This window comes from Passer montanus, unplaced genomic scaffold, assembly GCF_014805655.1.
Source record: "Passer montanus isolate IOZ18808 unplaced genomic scaffold, ASM1480565v1 scaffold52, whole genome shotgun sequence".
Classification (NCBI taxonomy): domain Eukaryota; kingdom Metazoa; phylum Chordata; class Aves; order Passeriformes; family Passeridae; genus Passer; species Passer montanus.
Genome location: NW_024370152.1, coordinates 4,204,065 through 4,223,858, shown reverse-complemented (window position 1 = coordinate 4,223,858; position 19,794 = coordinate 4,204,065). Strand labels below are relative to the sequence as shown.

At 34.1% G+C, this 19,794-nt stretch overlaps 1 protein-coding gene across 1 annotated transcript in view; it reads right to left on the bottom strand.

The window, feature by feature from the left end:
- Positions 1 to 1,121: 1,121 nt before the first annotated feature.
- Positions 1,122 to 19,794, bottom strand: part of SPTLC1 (serine palmitoyltransferase long chain base subunit 1) — a 35,150-nt gene continuing 16,477 nt past the window's right edge. Inside the window, exons 6-15 of the mRNA XM_039724128.1 lie at positions 16,087 to 16,219; positions 14,280 to 14,409; positions 12,339 to 12,428; positions 11,545 to 11,652; positions 9,988 to 10,083; positions 9,608 to 9,704; positions 8,063 to 8,117; positions 6,370 to 6,487; positions 5,447 to 5,520; positions 1,122 to 4,905 (exon numbers count right to left, since the gene is read on the bottom strand). Coding sequence (XP_039580062.1) covers positions 4,812 to 4,905; positions 5,447 to 5,520; positions 6,370 to 6,487; positions 8,063 to 8,117; positions 9,608 to 9,704; positions 9,988 to 10,083; positions 11,545 to 11,652; positions 12,339 to 12,428; positions 14,280 to 14,409; positions 16,087 to 16,219 — 995 coding nt within the window. The 3' untranslated portion in view covers positions 1,122 to 4,811. The remainder of the gene's footprint in view (positions 4,906 to 5,446; positions 5,521 to 6,369; positions 6,488 to 8,062; positions 8,118 to 9,607; positions 9,705 to 9,987; positions 10,084 to 11,544; positions 11,653 to 12,338; positions 12,429 to 14,279; positions 14,410 to 16,086; positions 16,220 to 19,794) is intronic.

Below are 19,794 nucleotides of genomic sequence, written 5' to 3'. Positions count from 1 at the left end.
GCTCTTAATGCCACGGTCTAGCTGACATGGCAGTGTTTGGTCAAAGGATGTACTTGACCTCAGAGGTCCTTTTTCAATCTTAATGATTCTATTCTATTATATGCATATAATAATGTAATAATGCCCACGTCATCTGTGGATGCCCCATCCCTGGCACTGTTCAAGGCCAGGATGGACAGGGGCTGGAGCAACCTGGTTTAGTGGAAGGCACCTCTGCTCATGGCAGTTGGTACTGAAATTATCTTCAAGGTCCCTTTCAACCCATTTTATGATTCTATTGTCCTACCATTCTTAATGTGGCTCTTTGTGAAGAGAGCTTCTGCCATCTTTGTAGACACTGTGCAAGAACTGGGAGATTGTCCTCCAGTTTTGCTTTCTTCACAGGGCATATTCTCCAGCCCTTTGGTCATCTTTATGGTCCTCCTTTGGACCTTCTCCAATCTGACCTAGTCTTCCTTGAATTATGGATACCAGAACAGGAGCACAGTCTGACAAATGCTGATTAGAGTGAGACAATCACTTATTTTTGTCCTACATAAAATGTAAGTCAAACAGTGGATTACGTATTTCCAATTCTACTTAAAGCAGTTCCTTTGACTCCAAAACTTACTGGTTTTTGCCAGTTCAGAATCCTCTGCCGGAAAATACAACTACACTATACAAACAGTATACTGAGCTAAGTGGTAACATCTCTAATAGCAGAGGAAAATAGAGAAATCTTATCCATAAAATATGGTAGGCAAAATAGCATTATTTTATTTTGTAAGAGTGTCTCAAAGTTGGGGCACATGTCATCCGAAATCAAGTTTGTTGATACACCAGAAATTCTATTCTGAGTCACAACAAAACTGTATCTGGTCCAGTGCCTAGCTTCCAATAGCAGTTTTCAGCAAGTGTGTGCTACCGAAGTATTATAAATTGGACATGTAGAAACTGTCCTTCCCTGATAGGAACTCTTCAGCAGATTTAGTAGTTTCTGTGACTTCTACATATTTTGCAATTACCTAGTACACAATGGACAGGAAACCAAAATCTGGGAAATCTATCAACAGCAAGACAGAGTAAGCCTGTTACCTTATTACTATGAAAACTGCCAAAGAACATAAAAACACTAGAAGAAATGTTATCCAGACATTTCCTTTTATTAGGACACTGAAACAGTTTAATGTACAAATGCTTTGTGTTAGTTGTAAATATTTCCTCTGTTTAAGCAGCATTTACAGCTCTGTACATTTACATGTGCACTTCTCTAGTCCTCTTAAGATGCAAGACACTTTTGTGGTAGCAACTTCATAGATCAGTGAATGCCAACACTCCACAACCCTGTTTAAAATAATAAAGTCCAGATGGAGTGACAGAAAGGAGACAGTACACCATTCTGTGCATTGACTGGGCTCATATTTCAAAAGTGGAAAAAAAAAAATCAAAGTTAGTCAGCCATACGTTTCTTTCTTTCTTAATATCCTCCTTATGCATTTCACCTCCTATCCAAAAATAATGATTACTATAATAAACAGAAAAGGCATCTGTAGTTTTTCCTATTAATATCATGAAACTACACAAATAGCAATCAATTCTTTTTAAATATTCAAGGAAAATAAATGTCTTTGTTTAAAATATGAATATATATATATCATGTAGACATGTTTCTTCAAGATAAAATATTTTGAAAGTATAAATTCTTTCCAGTTCATCTCAATCCTCATATACAATAAAAAATTGGTTTCACCAAGACAATTTCAATAAATGACCAACTTTTTAGAGTTAAAATGCCCCTCCTTCTCAACTATCAGATATTAATAATCAATTAAAAAAAAAATTAACAACATTTATTTTTCTTCACTATTTAAAATATTGGATTTATTATCCACTTAGCTGAAACTCTGTTCCAAGTATGTGGCAAAGTGAAATACATAAATTAAATTAAATAAGCTTTATTTTCAAAAGATATTTTGAAGTTTGGGATAAGGTCCTTGTGTTTGATTCATCTCACAGTATCCTACTTAAGAGGTTTACACTGAGCTGCCATTCTCATGCCCATGTCTGAAGAAATGGATGGAAAAATACCAATTCATCCAAATGTAACTATAAAGCAACTAACACAGTTTTGTTAATATATTTATCAGCCAAGAGTACTGGGCAGTTAAGCACCTTAACATGCTTCTGATTTTTCAAATGTCAGAAGTTTAATCAGAATCACCTGCTGCCTCCCTAACCCAAATCAACATTTTCCCCCAGAGCCACCCATTTCTTCATCTGCTTGCCATCACAGAGACATTTATCAAAAAAGTCAAAATGAAGAGGAGCCAAATATGCTTAGACTGACCAGGGATATCACTCTCCACCAGTTACATCTCATAAGTGTCTTAATTTCTTACAGAGACCATGCATACAACCTGTCAGTAAAATACATATTACAAGAGCACTTTAGCTGCTATTAACCAAGGTATTCACTTTACTGTGATCTAAATGCTTCTTTCCTATATACTGGTAAACAATAAAAAAGGACAAAGGCAGATTTACCAATGTTTTAATGGTGGGTATGTGTTTGTCAAATTAATCAGATTATGGCATCTCTTAGCAACATTTTTGAACTTTTATATCATCAGAATTACTTAGTCACAGATTTGAAATTGCTAGAAATTTCACTCTGCTTCTACCTTAGTTGTCATCACTTCATCTAAAAGCAAAAATACCCAACAAACCAAGAACAAAAATAACAACACAAATCCATGTATCTCAAAATTATTGCTAGTTCTCTAGGCACAACAAAAATTCCACCCCATTTGCAGACAACCTAAAATAAAATAAGAAAATTAAATATAGATTTTGCAACCTAGAATTTCAATGCTAATGGTTATTTGCTTACTTTCCCAGGCTTATCTTAACTCCAAAACCATTTAATATGCTGCACTGGAATCAAAGTACCTCATTTGTTCCAAATTTATACATCAAAGTCTTGACTTCACTCGAATTTGCAGGTTTCAATTATCCAGCCAAAAATGTCTCAAAAGCTCAAAGTAGAGCCATAACATTTAATTTCCATTTCTCGCAGTCTCTGATGGTCTTCAAGATGACTATTCTGCTCTTCAGTTCCAGTCTGTAAAATGGGAGTCAGTCTCATTCTGCGCATTTTTTTCTCTTCCGAATTGTTGGCTTCTCTTTGGCTTTTACTCACAGTTAACACAGAAAACATAAATGTTATTGAAATAGAGATTCTCTTTCACAATCCCCTTCATCTTAGGACGAAGGTTTTACTACATATATTGCACAGATAATGCTTTGACTATTACAATTACAATTACAGAAGTGCCCCAACACAACGTCAGGTGTTCTGTCTGAACATACACAGATGAAAAGTTTTGAAAGCCAGGGTAGAAACAGACTCTGTGAACTGGAGGCAGCATAGACTATGCTTACCTAATATAGAATATTTAACAATATATGATCGACCGTGCTACAAAATCCAATTCTGTAAGTAAAAATCTGAATCAAACATGATTAACTTGATATTTAACAATGATGTTTCTCAAAAATAGTCCTGTAATCCTTGTAGTAGCAACCAAAAAGGCACACAAGTACAAAACAACTCAACACATATTAGGCAGAATACAAAAATTTCAGACAGGCGTTCTTAAAGCGAAATTGTGAAATAAAAAGCTGCATTTTCTGTTTTATAAAAAGATACGTACTTCCTTACCAGTTTCCTGATTGAAATAAAATGTCTGCATATGTGATGTCCAACTGTGCTTTCTTAAAATCCTGACAGGACAACCTCCAAACATTACTTTGAAGTTACTTGGGAATTTTATGTGCACAGATTGACTTATGTTTCATTAGTATTGTACCATCTAAACTCTTAGTAGCTATCTGTGAGTCTTGCTTTCTATGGTATAGATGTTTACAGATAAAACTAAGCACACATCATTTTTGTGCTTAAAAGTAGTTTGACTAAGCTAGTATCTAGTTGCTGTTTCAAAACCTTGATTCATTTTCCATGTTGCCTATTACTCCTCTTCAAGACTGGTACAAAGCCCCCTTCTCTGAACATACTATACTGGAATTACACCAGTTTCACAATTCAGAGGTTTGAATTTAGATATTTTAAAGATAATAGTATGAAAAACCTCACCCATAATATCAAACATGCATATACTTACATATGGAATGCAAAAAATGAAATAGTATTTGATATGAATTTACTGTCTGGCCAGGCTTTCTTAAAACCTGGCTGCCAAAAATGGTTAGAGAAAGACACATAAACAAAAAGAACTGAAGGTTCTCCCCTCCTATAATTCAATAATAAATGACATCACATAGCACAAAATTATATCTTAATGTGTTATCCTTTTGGTAATATTAGGAACAGTGTATTTTCATTTGGAAAGTGGGGAGGGATAATTCTTTGAAATTTATCTGAAATTCCCACATTCTGAGAAAATGGAGAGAAAACAACATATTTTACATGGTTTGGGGTGAAATGGAATGCTTATATACATTTTTGAGAACGTTTAGGGGTTTGAAGAAATAAATTTAAAACTTTTTATACTAACTTATGAAAGAGTCATGAAGTCAACAGTGATATCCCATTTTAAGTAATGCAAGTAAATGGTAGAGTTTGAACTGGAACAACACCATGTCATTCACTAACTCCAAAATTCAGCATTCTTCCCCTCACTACATTTGTATCAGTCTAGAACCATTTTGTTAGTCAGCTTTCAATGCCATCAGTGGAAGAATCTGGAAGTCACTATACAGTGTAAAACACTTATCCTGATAATGTGGGGAAAGAGGAATCCAAAAATAGCAGTCTAATTCAACACAGACTGTGCAGCTTCCTTAAGAAGTGATGCAGCCTTGTCCAGTTCTTGTTCTGTTTGTTCCACTGTTATCACTACTCGAATACTAGAAAAAGAAAACCAGAACACAGAGAGTAAACTTCACTCCTAGCCTTCCACTTAGAATTGTATTGTACTAATTCCAACACAATAAGATCACCATCTGTAGGGAAAATATTATAAATTCAAATTCAACCAGGAACAAGACACATGACTAAACAGATGTTATCAAACTACTTTTTGTCCCTGTTCTGCCACCCCACCATACACACTACAGAAATCTCTTCTCTTTTTTACCTACAGAGTAAGAGTAATTTTCCTCATGGGTATGTGCCTGCTAACAGGCTGCATGCTGATCCCCAGGACACAGGTAGTTTTGATACTGTTTTTTCATGATACTAGCAACCTGTAACAGTCACTGAAAATATACCTCAAAACTGGAGCCTCTCCCATTTTTCCAAAAAGGAACTATTCAATCCAGTCTACTGAACAGACTGGATTGAACAGTTCCATCACTGTATGGAAAAGAGATGGCCACAGCAAAAAAAAAAAAAAAAAGAAAAAAAAAAAAAAGAAAAAAAAAAGTAACATGTTAACTTTCTGCTAACCTGGGTGGAGGAAGACATTTTTCTTCTTTCTCCAGATAACGAGCCTGTGTTAATGCAATACCACTATTCATGCACTACAAATAAAGAAAATACAGCAAGTCAACGTGGGAATTTCTGATGGCATATCCTTTTGATCACCGAATACATATAACTAACTTCTATTAATCTGGTGTCAAGACAAATACAAGTTGTTTCCCAAATGGAGGTGTTGAAGATAGTGCAAAATCATCTCTTAATTTCAATACAGCTTTAACACATAAAATAGTTTAAGATGCAGTGCCTTTAGTTTTCACCTCCAGGTAATCAGGCAAACATACCAGACTGATCAGGCATTTAAATAATATTTAAGTGTATTTTCAAAAACATTAACTTCAGAACTGCGTTTTGTAGTGTAGTCTTGTTTGCCCGCCCCTGATATATGATGATATATCCACCCTCACTTCTTCACGTGGGACAAAAAGAACCCATGTGTATCGAAGAAGGGAAAAATACTATATACAGAACATCAGATTGTTTACACATAAAAAAAGCAAATTCATGGACTCAAAGAAGCAAAAGTTGACCTTAAATGGTTAAAATGCACCTCCACTCTAATAAGAACACTCTTCTTATTAACATAAAAGTTGTCTAAGCAACAGTTTTATATACAGATTTGAGCATTAAAATAGATAACAGGAAATAACTATTTCCTGAAGTAAATAGTCTAATATATATATTTTTAATCCAGATCTACAGACCTACAGGCAGCAAGAAATGGTTAGACAGTGATCTTTAATAAAGCCATATAATCAGCACAGAAACTCAGTTTCTTGCAGCATTCCTTCAAGATCTTTCAGCAAGTTACCCAACAAGCCTTCCTACCCTTTCTTCATTATTAACATTCAAAGGCAATGATATATTTTAATTACTGTGGTGACACTTACATAATCCACAACTCTTTTGAGTAACTTCACATCATCTTCTCGAGATCCACAGCTCTCCTCCAACTGTAAGTGCAATGCTGGAGAAAAAGATTCTCCCACAACTTTTAAACCAGAAATCCTAAAACAAATAAAAAGCCTTTGATGTATATCCTACTTGAAAACATGCTGAAATTCTAGATAAGTGTTTCTCCTTTTTAGGTGGTGACAAAAGATGGATATTTCACTTTACTGATATTAATGCAGACAAAACATATGTGCATTTCAGCTTGCATTACATAAAGATAACAAAGTTATCGAACAAATGTTTTCTAAGGAGTTTCAGTAAGTTTGTGTAACAATACTTACTCATACTTTTGCAAAAAGGATTAATAATCCAGAAATACTTAGAGTCCTTTTAAGATGTAAGAGAAATGTCTGTTAGGCCTGTAATTTGCTGATAAAAACCCAGCTAGCTGGGTCAAGTCACCTTTTTATCACTTAAGGGATAAGAAAGAACAGATGTTTTGCTGGGGGTTTTGCAAGATTGTCAAGATTTATAGTTTTAAATGATTTCCTGTAGAAACTCTTTACAGCATCATCTGTCAGTCAGAAGGTTTTCTAAACTTATAGAACTGTAATTGTTCCCTCATCTGTACATAGGAACAGTTATTAACTGGGTTTCTAGAATTCGACTGAATGACTGACATTTGATTGTCATTGTCCTGACACATCACACACATTTAGGATTGAGTTATTCACCTCCAAATATCTGTATTCAATATACAAGCAAGACCTCTGGTCCCTGAAATTAACGGGTCACATAAATGCATATTAACTATCAGGTGTAATTTTGATTTCTGGACATTGATAAGCTTGCCTAATACACATTTTAAGAGGATCAAGCTCATTTTATGATAGTATCATTTCAAAGAAACTAGTATAATCAATCATGTGTTAGAGATTTGTGTGAGTGTTTTTAAAAGTTATTAATTTCTGTAATATGCAACACAATTGTTGAGGAAGAAGAATTGTAAAATACAATTGTACAATTACTGCACATTAAATGGTTATTGAATATCACAGCAATTCATGTATCTTCTTAGTATCAAGACCTGACAGATAAAAAAGCAGTTAGTCAGTACAGCCATCTTTTAAAACATCATAGTATTAGGAAATCTTAAACGTTATTTTTCAGATAAATTCTAGCCATTTTCTCTCCGCCTCCAGAACAACGGGTACTTTATTATATTTTAACATTCAAGTCAAATATGTAGGAACACTATTGTATTTAAGGTGATTGAAAGGTGCATTGAGTTGTCTGAAAGAGTATTTGCTAATCTTCATCCCAAATGCTTTTATTTATTTATTTTATTTTTAAAATGCCCATCAATACTTTGTGTCACTGAGAGCTATCACACTCTCCTAATGATTTTAATATGTAAGAGATTGCAGCCTTCCTCTAAAGTCTTAAGGTATAATCTCATTTCAAAACCTGTAAAGGATTTAAAAAACTTGGACTCTTTTTAGTAGTGCAACATGGACAGTTGGGAAAGAATAATTTTTCTACTTTAATACATACACAACTGAATGTACATATCCCAGTCTAAGCATCTATAAAACCAGAAACAGATTTGGGCAAGAAGAATTTCTTTAAAGTTCACATTATAAAGACATAACCAAATAAAAGCCAAAAAGCCCCAAACCCCACACTTACCCCTGTAAAGCTTTGTGAATCCGTTCACATTTAGCCCGGAGAGTCTGAAAAATGTCTGTACACAAAAAAAAACAACAGCAAAAAAAAAACCAACATAAAAAACCCCAAAACAAAACAGAAAAGAAAGGCTTAGATTTCCTGTTTCTACTTTACATTTCTCTACTATTTCAAATATAGCATTCAGAATCAAACTAAGGTATGTATATCCAGAACTAATAAGTCTCTTCACTGTTCTTCTTAATGTTCCTGATTCCTATTTCTGCCAGGAAATGACAAGCATTTAAGTCCTGACAAATGCACTACTTCCCTTTATCTCATTACTCCAGCTGCATATGGTGCTGCTGCTGTTCATGACCATATGGAAGGGATGACATAAACACTTTGTAATGGGACTGAAATGGAAGGTCCAATTTACAAATATCCATAAATATCTATTGCCATGCACACTCTGCTGGTTGAATCTTTTCCCAATTCACTGCCATTCTTAAAGAGAAAATTGACTCCTGGATTTGCAAATTGTGGCTCTTTTCCTTGATTAAGGCTAATCCTCCACTACACCTAACAGTCCTTTAATTTACTCTTCATTTTTTCTTGATTCTATTTTACTTGATACAACTCATCATGGACTACCCAGTTCTTTTTATTTATTTGTCACAAATTAAATATGTTTTCTCTGCAGATGTCCTCCAATCTGTTGATGCAAATGAAGGTTAAAACCAAATTCACACACATTTCACAATTTGGCCAATTTTGTCCTTGTGTCCTCTCCAATTCCTTAAAAAAACTCAAAAATCAAAAAACTTCTTTCCCACTAGGTGTTTCTAGTGGCTGGAATTTGGTACTGCAGTGGTCTGGCCTCAATTCCTGGTAGCAAAAGGATTTTTCAAGGCCAGGTTGGATGGAGCTCCTGGTCTAGGTGTCCCTGCCAATGGCAAGGGTGTTGGAAGTAGATGATCTTTAAGGGCTTTTCTAGTTGACTCCCAGAGCAGAATCTTCTGTCTGTCACCTTTATAGAAATACCCTGTATCTGGTCCTGTACGTCAAAGGCAGTTTGCACCCTGATCATTCCTGAGATTCTCACCTGAATGCTTAACTAAAGAAGGAAAAAAACCCTAATTATATAGTGCAAGTGGAAAGGAGAGGATTGCTGTCCTGAGGAAATACCTTACCATTTGTTTCTATTTAACTTTCTCTTCCTTCATTTGTGCTGAAGGAATATGTTTTTAAGGAAGAGGCAAAGAGGAATATCACTGATTTAAACTGCAGAATAAAAATTTCTCATTTGCTTTTTCAAAACCATCTGTGTCCCTCTTAGCCTCAAATAACTTGCTTATTTTCAGCTAGAAGACAGAAAGGGATGGAAACACTGAAGAAGAAAAGCAGAGTGGGAAATACCATTAAGAAAAAACATGCAGGTAAAATTAATTAGGAAAAAAATAAGAGGACACTGGAGTGAAAAGGTAAGGAATCAAAGTCGGGAGAAGTACAAGTTATTAGTTTTGGGTGAAGAAAGACTGAAGGATAACATTTTCCTGAATTAAGTACCTGGATTATCCTCCATAATATTCAGAGCCTCAATAGCAGCAGCAGCTAACAAAGGAGGCAGGGAGGCAGAAAAGCAGTAGCCTTGACCAGACAATCGCTATGGGAGAAAAGGAAAAAAAAATTACAATAACGTAGACAATGTTTTAAAAGATAATCCATGTACATATTAAAAACCTCTCCTCCACACCTACAGATACACGTAAGGACTTAAAAGTAGGTCTCCAATTTATCTACGATATTTCATAGGAACCAGACAGTTTCTGCGTAGAATCAAACAGAGCATGAACTTCTATATCATATGTGCAAATGAGTATTAATAATCAACTCTCACATATAAATAACTAATAATACCAGACTATTTATAAAGAGATCTGTCTTACCTGATGGTCAATAATAAAAGATCTTCCACAGCAAAATCCACCAATAGAAGCCAGTGAATTTTCCATGTTTGCACTAATAAGATCTATATCATCAATCTGTCAGTTAAATTAACAAAATATTAAAAGATGTTTTTGACTGCATCAAGACTAAAATTTAATCCATTAAAGATACATCTTGTTGTATATTACTGTGAATACTAGAGACGATCCACCAAACCATGACATAATAAAACGAAAGTACAACTGACATAAACATTTTAATCAATACAAAAAGGACATTTGAGAAATTGAGATTTATGGATCTGTAAATAAATTGCATATAATCTCTCTTTTCCAGGAACTGCAATGTGAAGAACACAAACAGATAAAACAAATTATTTAGATGCTGGTGGCAATTCCACAATGCAGTCAGTGTGGCAGTGTCCTTTAAGAGTATAAGTAGCCCCACTGTCGTCATTAGGAGGTAGAATGTGATAAAAATTAAGCATAAATCTAAAATAGTCTGAATATTAGAGACCCAATTGTGTTATTTCACTTGTGAGTTGCGAATATTTTCTTTTGCCAGGCTTCAAAAGATTTTTTATGTAAATGAATTTAATGTAAAAGTCAATTAATTGGAAAGGATTTAACATAGTTAATTAGCTACTATCAGCTAATCAGATGGCAGTTTGCATGTATCACATTAACACTGTTTCCTTTTCTAAATCAAGCTTCTCTTTTTCACGTTTGGTATTAAATGAAAACAACAGGACAAAGGGGAAGACAAAATTAATTTTCTGAATTTGTTGTTTCACTTCCAAGCTGAATACAGACACTGTTAGAATGAAGTGAAACATGCTCCACACTCAAACATTGGCAAACAAAAAGCATTTCTTCCTTCCCCTCAGTCTAGGAGACTGGTAGTAGGCAGCTGCAAGGACACCATTTTGGATTTCCAAAGTACTCCTTAGCTGCATGAACACAATGAAAAGTAGATCCTTGGAAAAATAGTCTGGCTGAATCTGCTGGTAAAGTACTATAATAACACCTTTGAAAGAACCATCAAGAAGTTTTATCTTAATTTTACCGACTGGAGTAAAAAGGCAATAGAGCAAAATAGGATGGCTATATACTGCAAGGGTTTTTCTTACTTACTCCAAGACCCCAAATATTTCTGTGCCAGAAATATTTGAGGTCTTGGAGTAAATAAGAAATACTGTCTATTCCAGCTACTTACACTTTTAAGTGTAAGTAGCTACAATAGACAGTATTAATTATCTCATGGAGAGTCTAAAAAAAGGATAGAATTATGCAATGCAAAAATTCTTTTGTTATCTTCATCTAACTAAAGTTAAGTAAAACTATTTCAAGTAAGCACATGAAAGACTGCCAAGACCTGAAAGCTCTAGGACTGCTAAAAATACTATATTTAAATATATATATATACATTTAAAAAAACCCTATATTTAAATGTTTACGGTACACTGCAAAAGTATCTGTTAGGGGCGCAGGTATTAGGAAACAATTGCACAACTTGCTTCTGTACAAATCTCTCATTCACAACAAAAAAATACATACATTTATTCCAAAGTGCTCAGTAATTCCTCTCCCATGTTCTCCAAGGACTCCAAAGGAAAGGCTCTCCTCCAAAAATATTCTAACTTTGTATTTATACTTCAATTTAATCTAAAATAAAGGAGATTTTATAAAAGACAAGTCAGAATTTGGTGACAAAATGCATGGGGGAGATAAAGAAAGACAAGGACAGCATTCTGAATACTGCATATAAGTCAGTTCTAGAGTTCTGTTCTGTTCTTAATACACTTAAAAAGCCTTCAACATTATTTCACCATGTAATACTAAAACAAATTTCATAAAAGTTCATATATTAAAAATCCTCTTTTTTAACAGGTTCTCAAGTACTTTCAAGATGAAGCATTTTTACACCATTTCTTCCATCATCTACAAGAACAGATAAAAAGCCATTTTATTCTGAATAGCAAATATTTTCCTTGAAGTCACTATTTCTGACATTTCATGAAGGTTTCTTTGAAACTTTTTTTTTTTTTTCAGATATAACCTGATTTAACTATCTAGTATCATACAGTATAGCTGAAAACACAATGTATTTTACAGGACAAAAATGAAGACCACAGCCAGACATTATTTTTAAGTCTCAATAGCTTCAGAATCCTAATCAGAAGTTTCAAAACAAGCTTAAGGTTTGGAATCATCATTTCATGAACATGTGAGAAAGCAGGAATGTAAATAAAAAAAAAACTCATGCAGAACTTTTCTATGTAGGCAACACTACTATTTCATTAGCCACATGCTTTCATATGTGGTTCAAAAGGCAAACTAAAACCACTTACCAACTCTGGAAGAGGGCAAATGTCTCCTGTGTTCATATACAATCCTTCCACTACAATAAACCTTCGAGTTACACGGGCCTTGCGAGGATTCTTCAGAAAAGATATGTTTTTAGTTTATATTAATTGTTACTAAACAAGCAAAGCTTTAAATATTTTTTTTATAGGGAAGATTTTTCTGAAGGGAATGGCCACTTTCTCAAATAAGCTGTTACTGTAGTTTAAACTTAGTATTTTTCATTTGTAACAAAAGTTGAAATTACTCACTTTTGTCTTTTATTTTATTTATTGTGTAATAATTTCAAAGCTTTTGATTTCTACACATGATTTAAGAGGCCTTGTTTTGCAACAAAACATAACCAATCCATTTGAACTTTATGAATAAAATTCAATCAATGTAACTACAGAAGAAATACTGCAAATCTTGGTCTCTATTACACTCATCATTATTCTAAGCATTTAGAAGAGTTTTCAACGAGTGTTTTGAGCACCAGAATTCACAATGCAGCACAAACCTCTTACAAGTAGTGCCTTTGTAAAACACAATGCAAAAGTAGTCATAACACTCATGTTAAAAAGTCCTTGTCTGATCTTTGGATACAATACAGACCATTAAAATATCCTTCACTTGTTCCTGCTAAATTTCAATGGGTATAATTTCAGCTTTGCTGTTTTAAAATGCCATTCCTCTGTTATTTACTTTGAACCTTATTAATATTTTCTGATCAAGGATATTTAGTCACACTTCTTTCATTTTTCAGTTCTTGTAAAAACTCAGAAATATCTATTTAATTTTTCTATGTGGTAGGTACCAAACTAGTCACTGTAGGCTCTATAGGCTTTATGAACTCTAATGATATGACTTACCCTTTTCTAGTCAGTGTGTCTTAGTTATAAACACATGGTTTGTATTAAGCCCATGCCTACCAATTATATGTTCACATTCAGCTAATTACAGTAAGAAACTTTAACCAAGTAGCTAACTCAAAGCACTCTGCTCTAATAAACCAAATGTGTTACACAAATTAGTCTGAAAACCACATCTAAAAACTCATGTAAAGATTATCTGACAAAATGTATTTTCCATGAAGGTACATTAACTAGTATGTTATCTATAAATCTGGTATTAATCAGATTCATTACTGATTTACACCGATGTTAAGCTGATTGACAGATTATCTACTTTACTTTTTCTAGGTCTTATCACACAATCAGCTTTCTTTCAATTGTCTGTAACTTGTCAGCATTCTGTGAACAAACATGATACAATCATGATAGCTACTCACTTAATTCTTTTAAAACTCATTTAATCACGTTATCTGTACTTTCCCATCCTGATCTTAGTAACTGCTTTTGGACATCCCTTTGCATTACTATCAGAATTACTAGCCAGCCATGAAACTGGTTCAAATTTTTCACGAGAGAGAACATCTTAAGAGTTTAATGCAGGATAGGGGAAGACAGAGAAAAAATCAACCATATTGATTCTATAAAGGACTAGCCATTTTCGCTGACTTTGCAGTGTGGCACTCAAAGTGATAGTTAACTTGCATGATGTAGTATTAGGTAAATACAGCTACATAAATTGCTCAGAGATACAGAAAAAAAAAAGCTCTTTGATAGTTTTTAAAGATAAGAACATTATCTCACATCATCCTGTACAGAACATTATCTCACATCTTCCTGAGAAGATATTCCCCTGCTAGTAATGCCTGTGAATTCAGTTCTAAGGGTTAAGAAGATAAATGCAAATAAATGAATACTTTCTTTAAAAAATGTTCTTAATTAAATAATTAAGATAAGCAACATTAACTGCTCAATAGAGACTTAGGAAAACTAAGAAACTGTCTTTAAGCACTGCATCCATTCAATTACACGACTCAGTAAAAAAATGTGGGGGAGGTGGCACAAAAGAGTACAAATATTTCTTCAAAGGAATGGTACCTTTTGATCTTCAGTCTCTTGTTCTTTCAACAGTCGTTCAAGGTCAGCCATATCATTATGCTTAAATAACTTGATGTTACTACGAGATGCTTGTAATCCCTTCTGAATAGCAAAGCAGGCAGCTTCATCTCTGTAAATATAACAAACCCTTCTAAGTTTGTTAAACACGGTGCAACTATTCAAAAAAAGCTGGCTATTAGGACTTGTCTTTCTTTTGAGCTGGTATTTGTACTTAAATGTTTTAAAGCACTGTATATTTTATTAACATTTTGAAAAATCATTTCAAAGCTTCTCAATTTTATATGAATTACAGACACTAAAAGCAAGCCAGCAGGTTTTTGGTTGGTTTTGTTCTTTTTTTTAATCTACAATCATCCTTTTGTTTGTATGTGACAGTTTGAACACTGCATTCCATGGATCAGGTAGAATACCACAGTAATCATTCCAGAAACCTCCCACTTCTTTCCTCTGGGTCTTAGAAAAAAAGTGCAAAGATGTGCCTGTAACATTTACTGTAGTCCTCCAAATACTCAAAACGTCCATTTTAATATCCTTCGAGAAATAGTATCTCCATATCCAAAGAACTATCCCCCATTTTTAAGTGCTGGAACAGCAAATTTCCAACTATGCTGGGGTATGCAATTTCACAGCCACTTAGGTGAATTAATCTTGTATAAGTGGCAATGAAACCAAACCCACATATGCTAAATGCAGTAATTTCAATCACTTTCCAATACAGTTAGATCTTTCATCAATGAGAAGCTGAAACAGTATGAGATAACTAAATCCAGGGTACTCTGGGATCCTTGAGTAGTGTGTCCACAATCCTGGGCATTTATCTCAAAAACACTGATCCAGAAGATAATGAAAGACAATCAAAAAACATTATTAAATTATGAAAGAACTTCTGTAAAGAGGTCAAATAGGCTGCAAGCCTTACACTTAGAAAAGAGAGCACCAAAGAGAGATTTTGGCAGACAAATACACAAGTACCATTGTGTTATAATTTAACCACAGCAGGCAGCTGAGCCCCACATTGACACTCACTCCCCACTCCCAGGGAAAAATGCATGGGGAAAATCCCTGTCTAAAAATCAAACGCACCGATAGGAATTAGTAGGTATTATATTTGACACAGGTATTTCTTCATATTTTTCATAAAATGTACAAGTTAAACATTTGCATGTCATAGAAACACTGAGGATATTAAAGATCTAAGGTACTGAATCAGAAGACAAGAAAAATCCATCAACTCTTACTAAATCCAAACCCTCTTCTTTGGTGCAGTAAATTGAGTATTGTTACATTGTTTCTCCCAGCTACTGAATCTTCCCTAGATAAATCATGACTGGCTATTCTTAGGTATCAGATACTGGGCCTGCCAAATAATTTATTTGCTTCTGCATATCTATTCTTCTGTTATTTTAATACATAACAATATTTATCCAACTACTCCATTGCAAATAGACATGAGGGGAACAACTCTCCTGGAAGAAAGGTGAAAAGCCAGCAGTAGACAGGAGAAAAGCAAGTATAACTATATCATTTAAGAAGAAAATTAATTATTAGAATTACATTAGTATTTGAATGCACAAGTTATTTTGCTTTTTTTGCAACTGAGTGCCCACATCTGAGCTTTCACAATGAAAGCAGTAACTGATTTGTAATATTTGGCACAGAAAAAATATTTGAACTCTGCACTACAAAATGTACTACTTTGATCAAAACCAGCAATATTTTAAAATGTTCAACAATATGTTTACAAATCATTAAAATAAGAAGCAAGCAATTAGAAAACAACACTTACACAAACACAATGTCCCCTCTTTTTGAATATGCAGGGATAGCACTGGCAATTGTTGCAAATCCATATGAGTATATAATAGCTTCCTCTGTCCTCATGAATTTTGCTAGGCGTTCTTCTAATTCTAAGTGCACATCTATTTGAGAAAAAAATCAAAAATATATTAGTTAGCTTGCTTTCATATCAAAAAATCTATCATTACTTTTAGAAATCATTTAATTGAAACAAGCAGAACATTTATTTGTAGGAATAGTATTAAAAGAAGTAACTTCCCCAAACCCAGTTTTAACCAATCCAGCTTCACTTAAACCGACAAGTATCCTGTTATTAACCACAAGTTTTGACAGACCTGAAAATATTTATGCAACATGTTTCTCTAATGTTCTTACACCAAAATTGTTAAAATCTACTTGTGATTAGACCACAAATGATGCAGCATTCTCGGGCTGCAAATAGAGAGCACAGTTACTACAGTCAGAAAACAAATTATGTCATTTATAGCAATTAATGAGGTCCTGTTGGCAGACCATCAGTCCTTCCAATGATGCTTCCCCTACATAAATATAGCTATCATTATAACAGAACACTGCTCTTGTCAGACTACAAGTCATAAACAATTTCCTGAACACACTCTAGCCCATTGAAAAGGTCACACCTCCAAGCCAGAGATTATTTACCCTCAAGATATAGTGACCCAATCACACAGCATTTCCCAAACCAATTTGTTCAAAGTGGCCTATGACAAAAATCAAAATATTAAAAATTGTAACAGCACTTGGTGATTGGATTGTTGCTGCAGAAAGGTAACAACAACATTAAGTATTCTGCCTAAGGAAAATAACCTGTATCAAACTGTTATTTTGATTGTCTAACACTCTTGCCACTATCTGCTTTTGCTAGCACCAAACAATTATGCTTTTTGTCAACTGGAAATAAATAAGATTAAAGTGCAAATAGAGATCATTACTGTGTGATTTGAAAGACCACCAGTGGCCAAGTGTTATCTTTTTGCAATCACTGGAAGTTCATTGAAACTAAAATCAAATAAAGCAACATCAGTTATATGTACAGATTCTTCCAATAGTCTGTTATGTCAGTGTTGCTCTTTCTGACCAGACACCAACAGAAAGGGTACAGAAAGGAAGGATATTGTATAACTCCCAATTCTGCCATACTGAACGTATCTAGCATAATCTTTCCCCAAAAGGACACAGCCATCTGATGTATTTATTAATTAAAGGAAAGGGTATTTATTCAAACAACAGCCTCCCAATCACAGCAAAGAGCAATTTTATCCATAGCACGGAAAATATAAATCCTCAACAATCCTTTCCTGATGTTTACCTGGGAATTAAAAAATAGACCAGAAACAACTGGTTTTCCCACTGCCTTTAAATGAAAAGAAACAGTTAATCATCCATTATTTGGAACTTTTCTTTTGCACCCTATTATTTTGATCCAGCTGCACTAGATATACCAAGTGTTCAGGGATATCTAGAATAGCCTTTCCTCTCCAAAGACATCAAAAGGGAGGATACTGATTGGAATTCTCATCTGCTTTCTGACTGAGATTGCAAATAGTCAATTTCCAGAATATTTGTGTCTTTTTCTTGTGTCATTGCTACATGGACTTCAGAATCAATAAACAATCTTCAATCAGGCTTCCAAACAGGTGGGATGACCTTTGATTTATTGACAGAAAAGCCCAACAAAGATCAGCAATAACAAAATTTAAAAAAACAGACTGGCCACATAGCATTTAAAACATGCAATATAAACAACATTCAGTCCAAAATGTTTCTTTTTGAACCTTCATTAGTAGAGAATTAAAAATTAGGGGAAATAAGAACTGAACTACTATTTTTGAGTGGTCAGCTGTTGATACCTAATGAAGAAAAATGTTCTGAGTGACACAATTTAACAGAAAAAGATGACAAGACCACCACTGCTCAAAATCAGAACTCACTGAGTCTTATTGAGGAACAACCACCATTACACTACGCAAAGTCTAGGTAAAAAACAGTGGGCAAAATAAGTATTGTCAGGAAGGGCAGCTAACGAATATATTCAGGTTTGTGCTGAAAAAAGTTCTGTACGCCTAAGCAAATTTTGCCAAGGGCAAGAACATGTAAAGTTCAAAATGACATGCATTTGGCATATCATTACGTAAGGGTATGAATGCTTTGTTTAACCATGAGGTTGAAAAAAGTGCTAAGACAATATTAAAGTTTTGTTGCGATAAAATCCAAATAATATTTGACTCTCCTTTATTGCAATGATTTGCTTTAGTCTGGTTACTCCACTTAGATTAGCCTAGCTTAAATGAAACTGCAAACACCACTTGAAGTACATTTGCACAGAGGCACACAACACTGAAACAGCTTTCTATGCAATTATGAAATGTTAATAAAAGTTAATATTGTTAACTGTTATGGAATGCCTGTTTAATGCCTTGTATATGCTCACATGGAAATCAAAACAGAAGAAATGAAAAGTATGGAGATAAAACCCACAAATATTGAGGTATACGATAACATACAAATATTTCATGCTCGTTATAGGATAAAGGCACAGAGAGGGATACAAGGCAAAATAAAAAATGTCTTACAAGGGACTCACTAAATCTATTAATTACCTTCAAAGTGGCATAGATATGAAGAACCAAATGTCCATTCAAAATAGATTATAACACAATATGTACATTTCAAATAGAGATCTCTGATACCGATATGAAATATCGGCTCCTAGGAGGGGATAAATCTGAGCAGTAACAATCAATAACCATCAGTTAAATTCTACACAGGAATGTAAGAGGAAGCCATGTATAGTTCCGCACAGGACATGCCCCATTTACCAAAGGCCTGGTACATGAAAAATTGTGTGAAATGTTCAAGGCACACAATGACGCAAAAAGTGTTTCTTCTAATAGATTTATAATCCTGCCACACTTAAATGTTTAAAGTTAGGTGGAAATAGGAAGACAATTTCAGATTGAACAAGCAGAGCAGGAGTCTGTCTACCATTTAAAATGAAGCCTCCATTATTTTATATGTAAAAGATGATACCTCAAATGGGTGAATATAATATCACTTCTTCTCTACCAATGTCAAGTAGCAATGCTACAGATTAGGTTCCTTGCTTTGTGAAATAGAGAGCTTACTGAAAAAATTCAGAAGCCAATGAATAGGAAAAGCTATAGTTTACATTTCAGGATTAGCCCTCCAAAGAGGGCAGGAAACAACCAGAAGAATCTCTCACCAGAAAAAAAAAATCAAATTTAACCTATTATAATTACAATTATTAATTGTCTATTTCAAACAATTACTAAAAACAAACTAAGTGAAAGACTTCACAAAATTTAAAATCAGCTTGGATTCAAAAGGTGATTATCATTCCAGAAGGTTTTTTGAGCACTTCACTGTTTTGGAGGGAACGGAAGGGAAAAGTCTATATGAATTCCAACAGACCACTGCTGAACTGTGATCACTGAGAGAATCTAGCATCCCATAAGTTCTCTCTGTACTAATCAGATAGACTTATATTAGACAGACTTATATTAAATCAAATTAGGTATAGCAACTAGTTGATCACTTATGGAACTAGTTTGATTAACCAAAAAAAGCTGAACTTGTCTTGTCCTGTAGCCAAGGCTACAGGAAGCTAACTCTATGAAATAATTTGAGTATAGACCTGTTCCGAATTTCATAATCT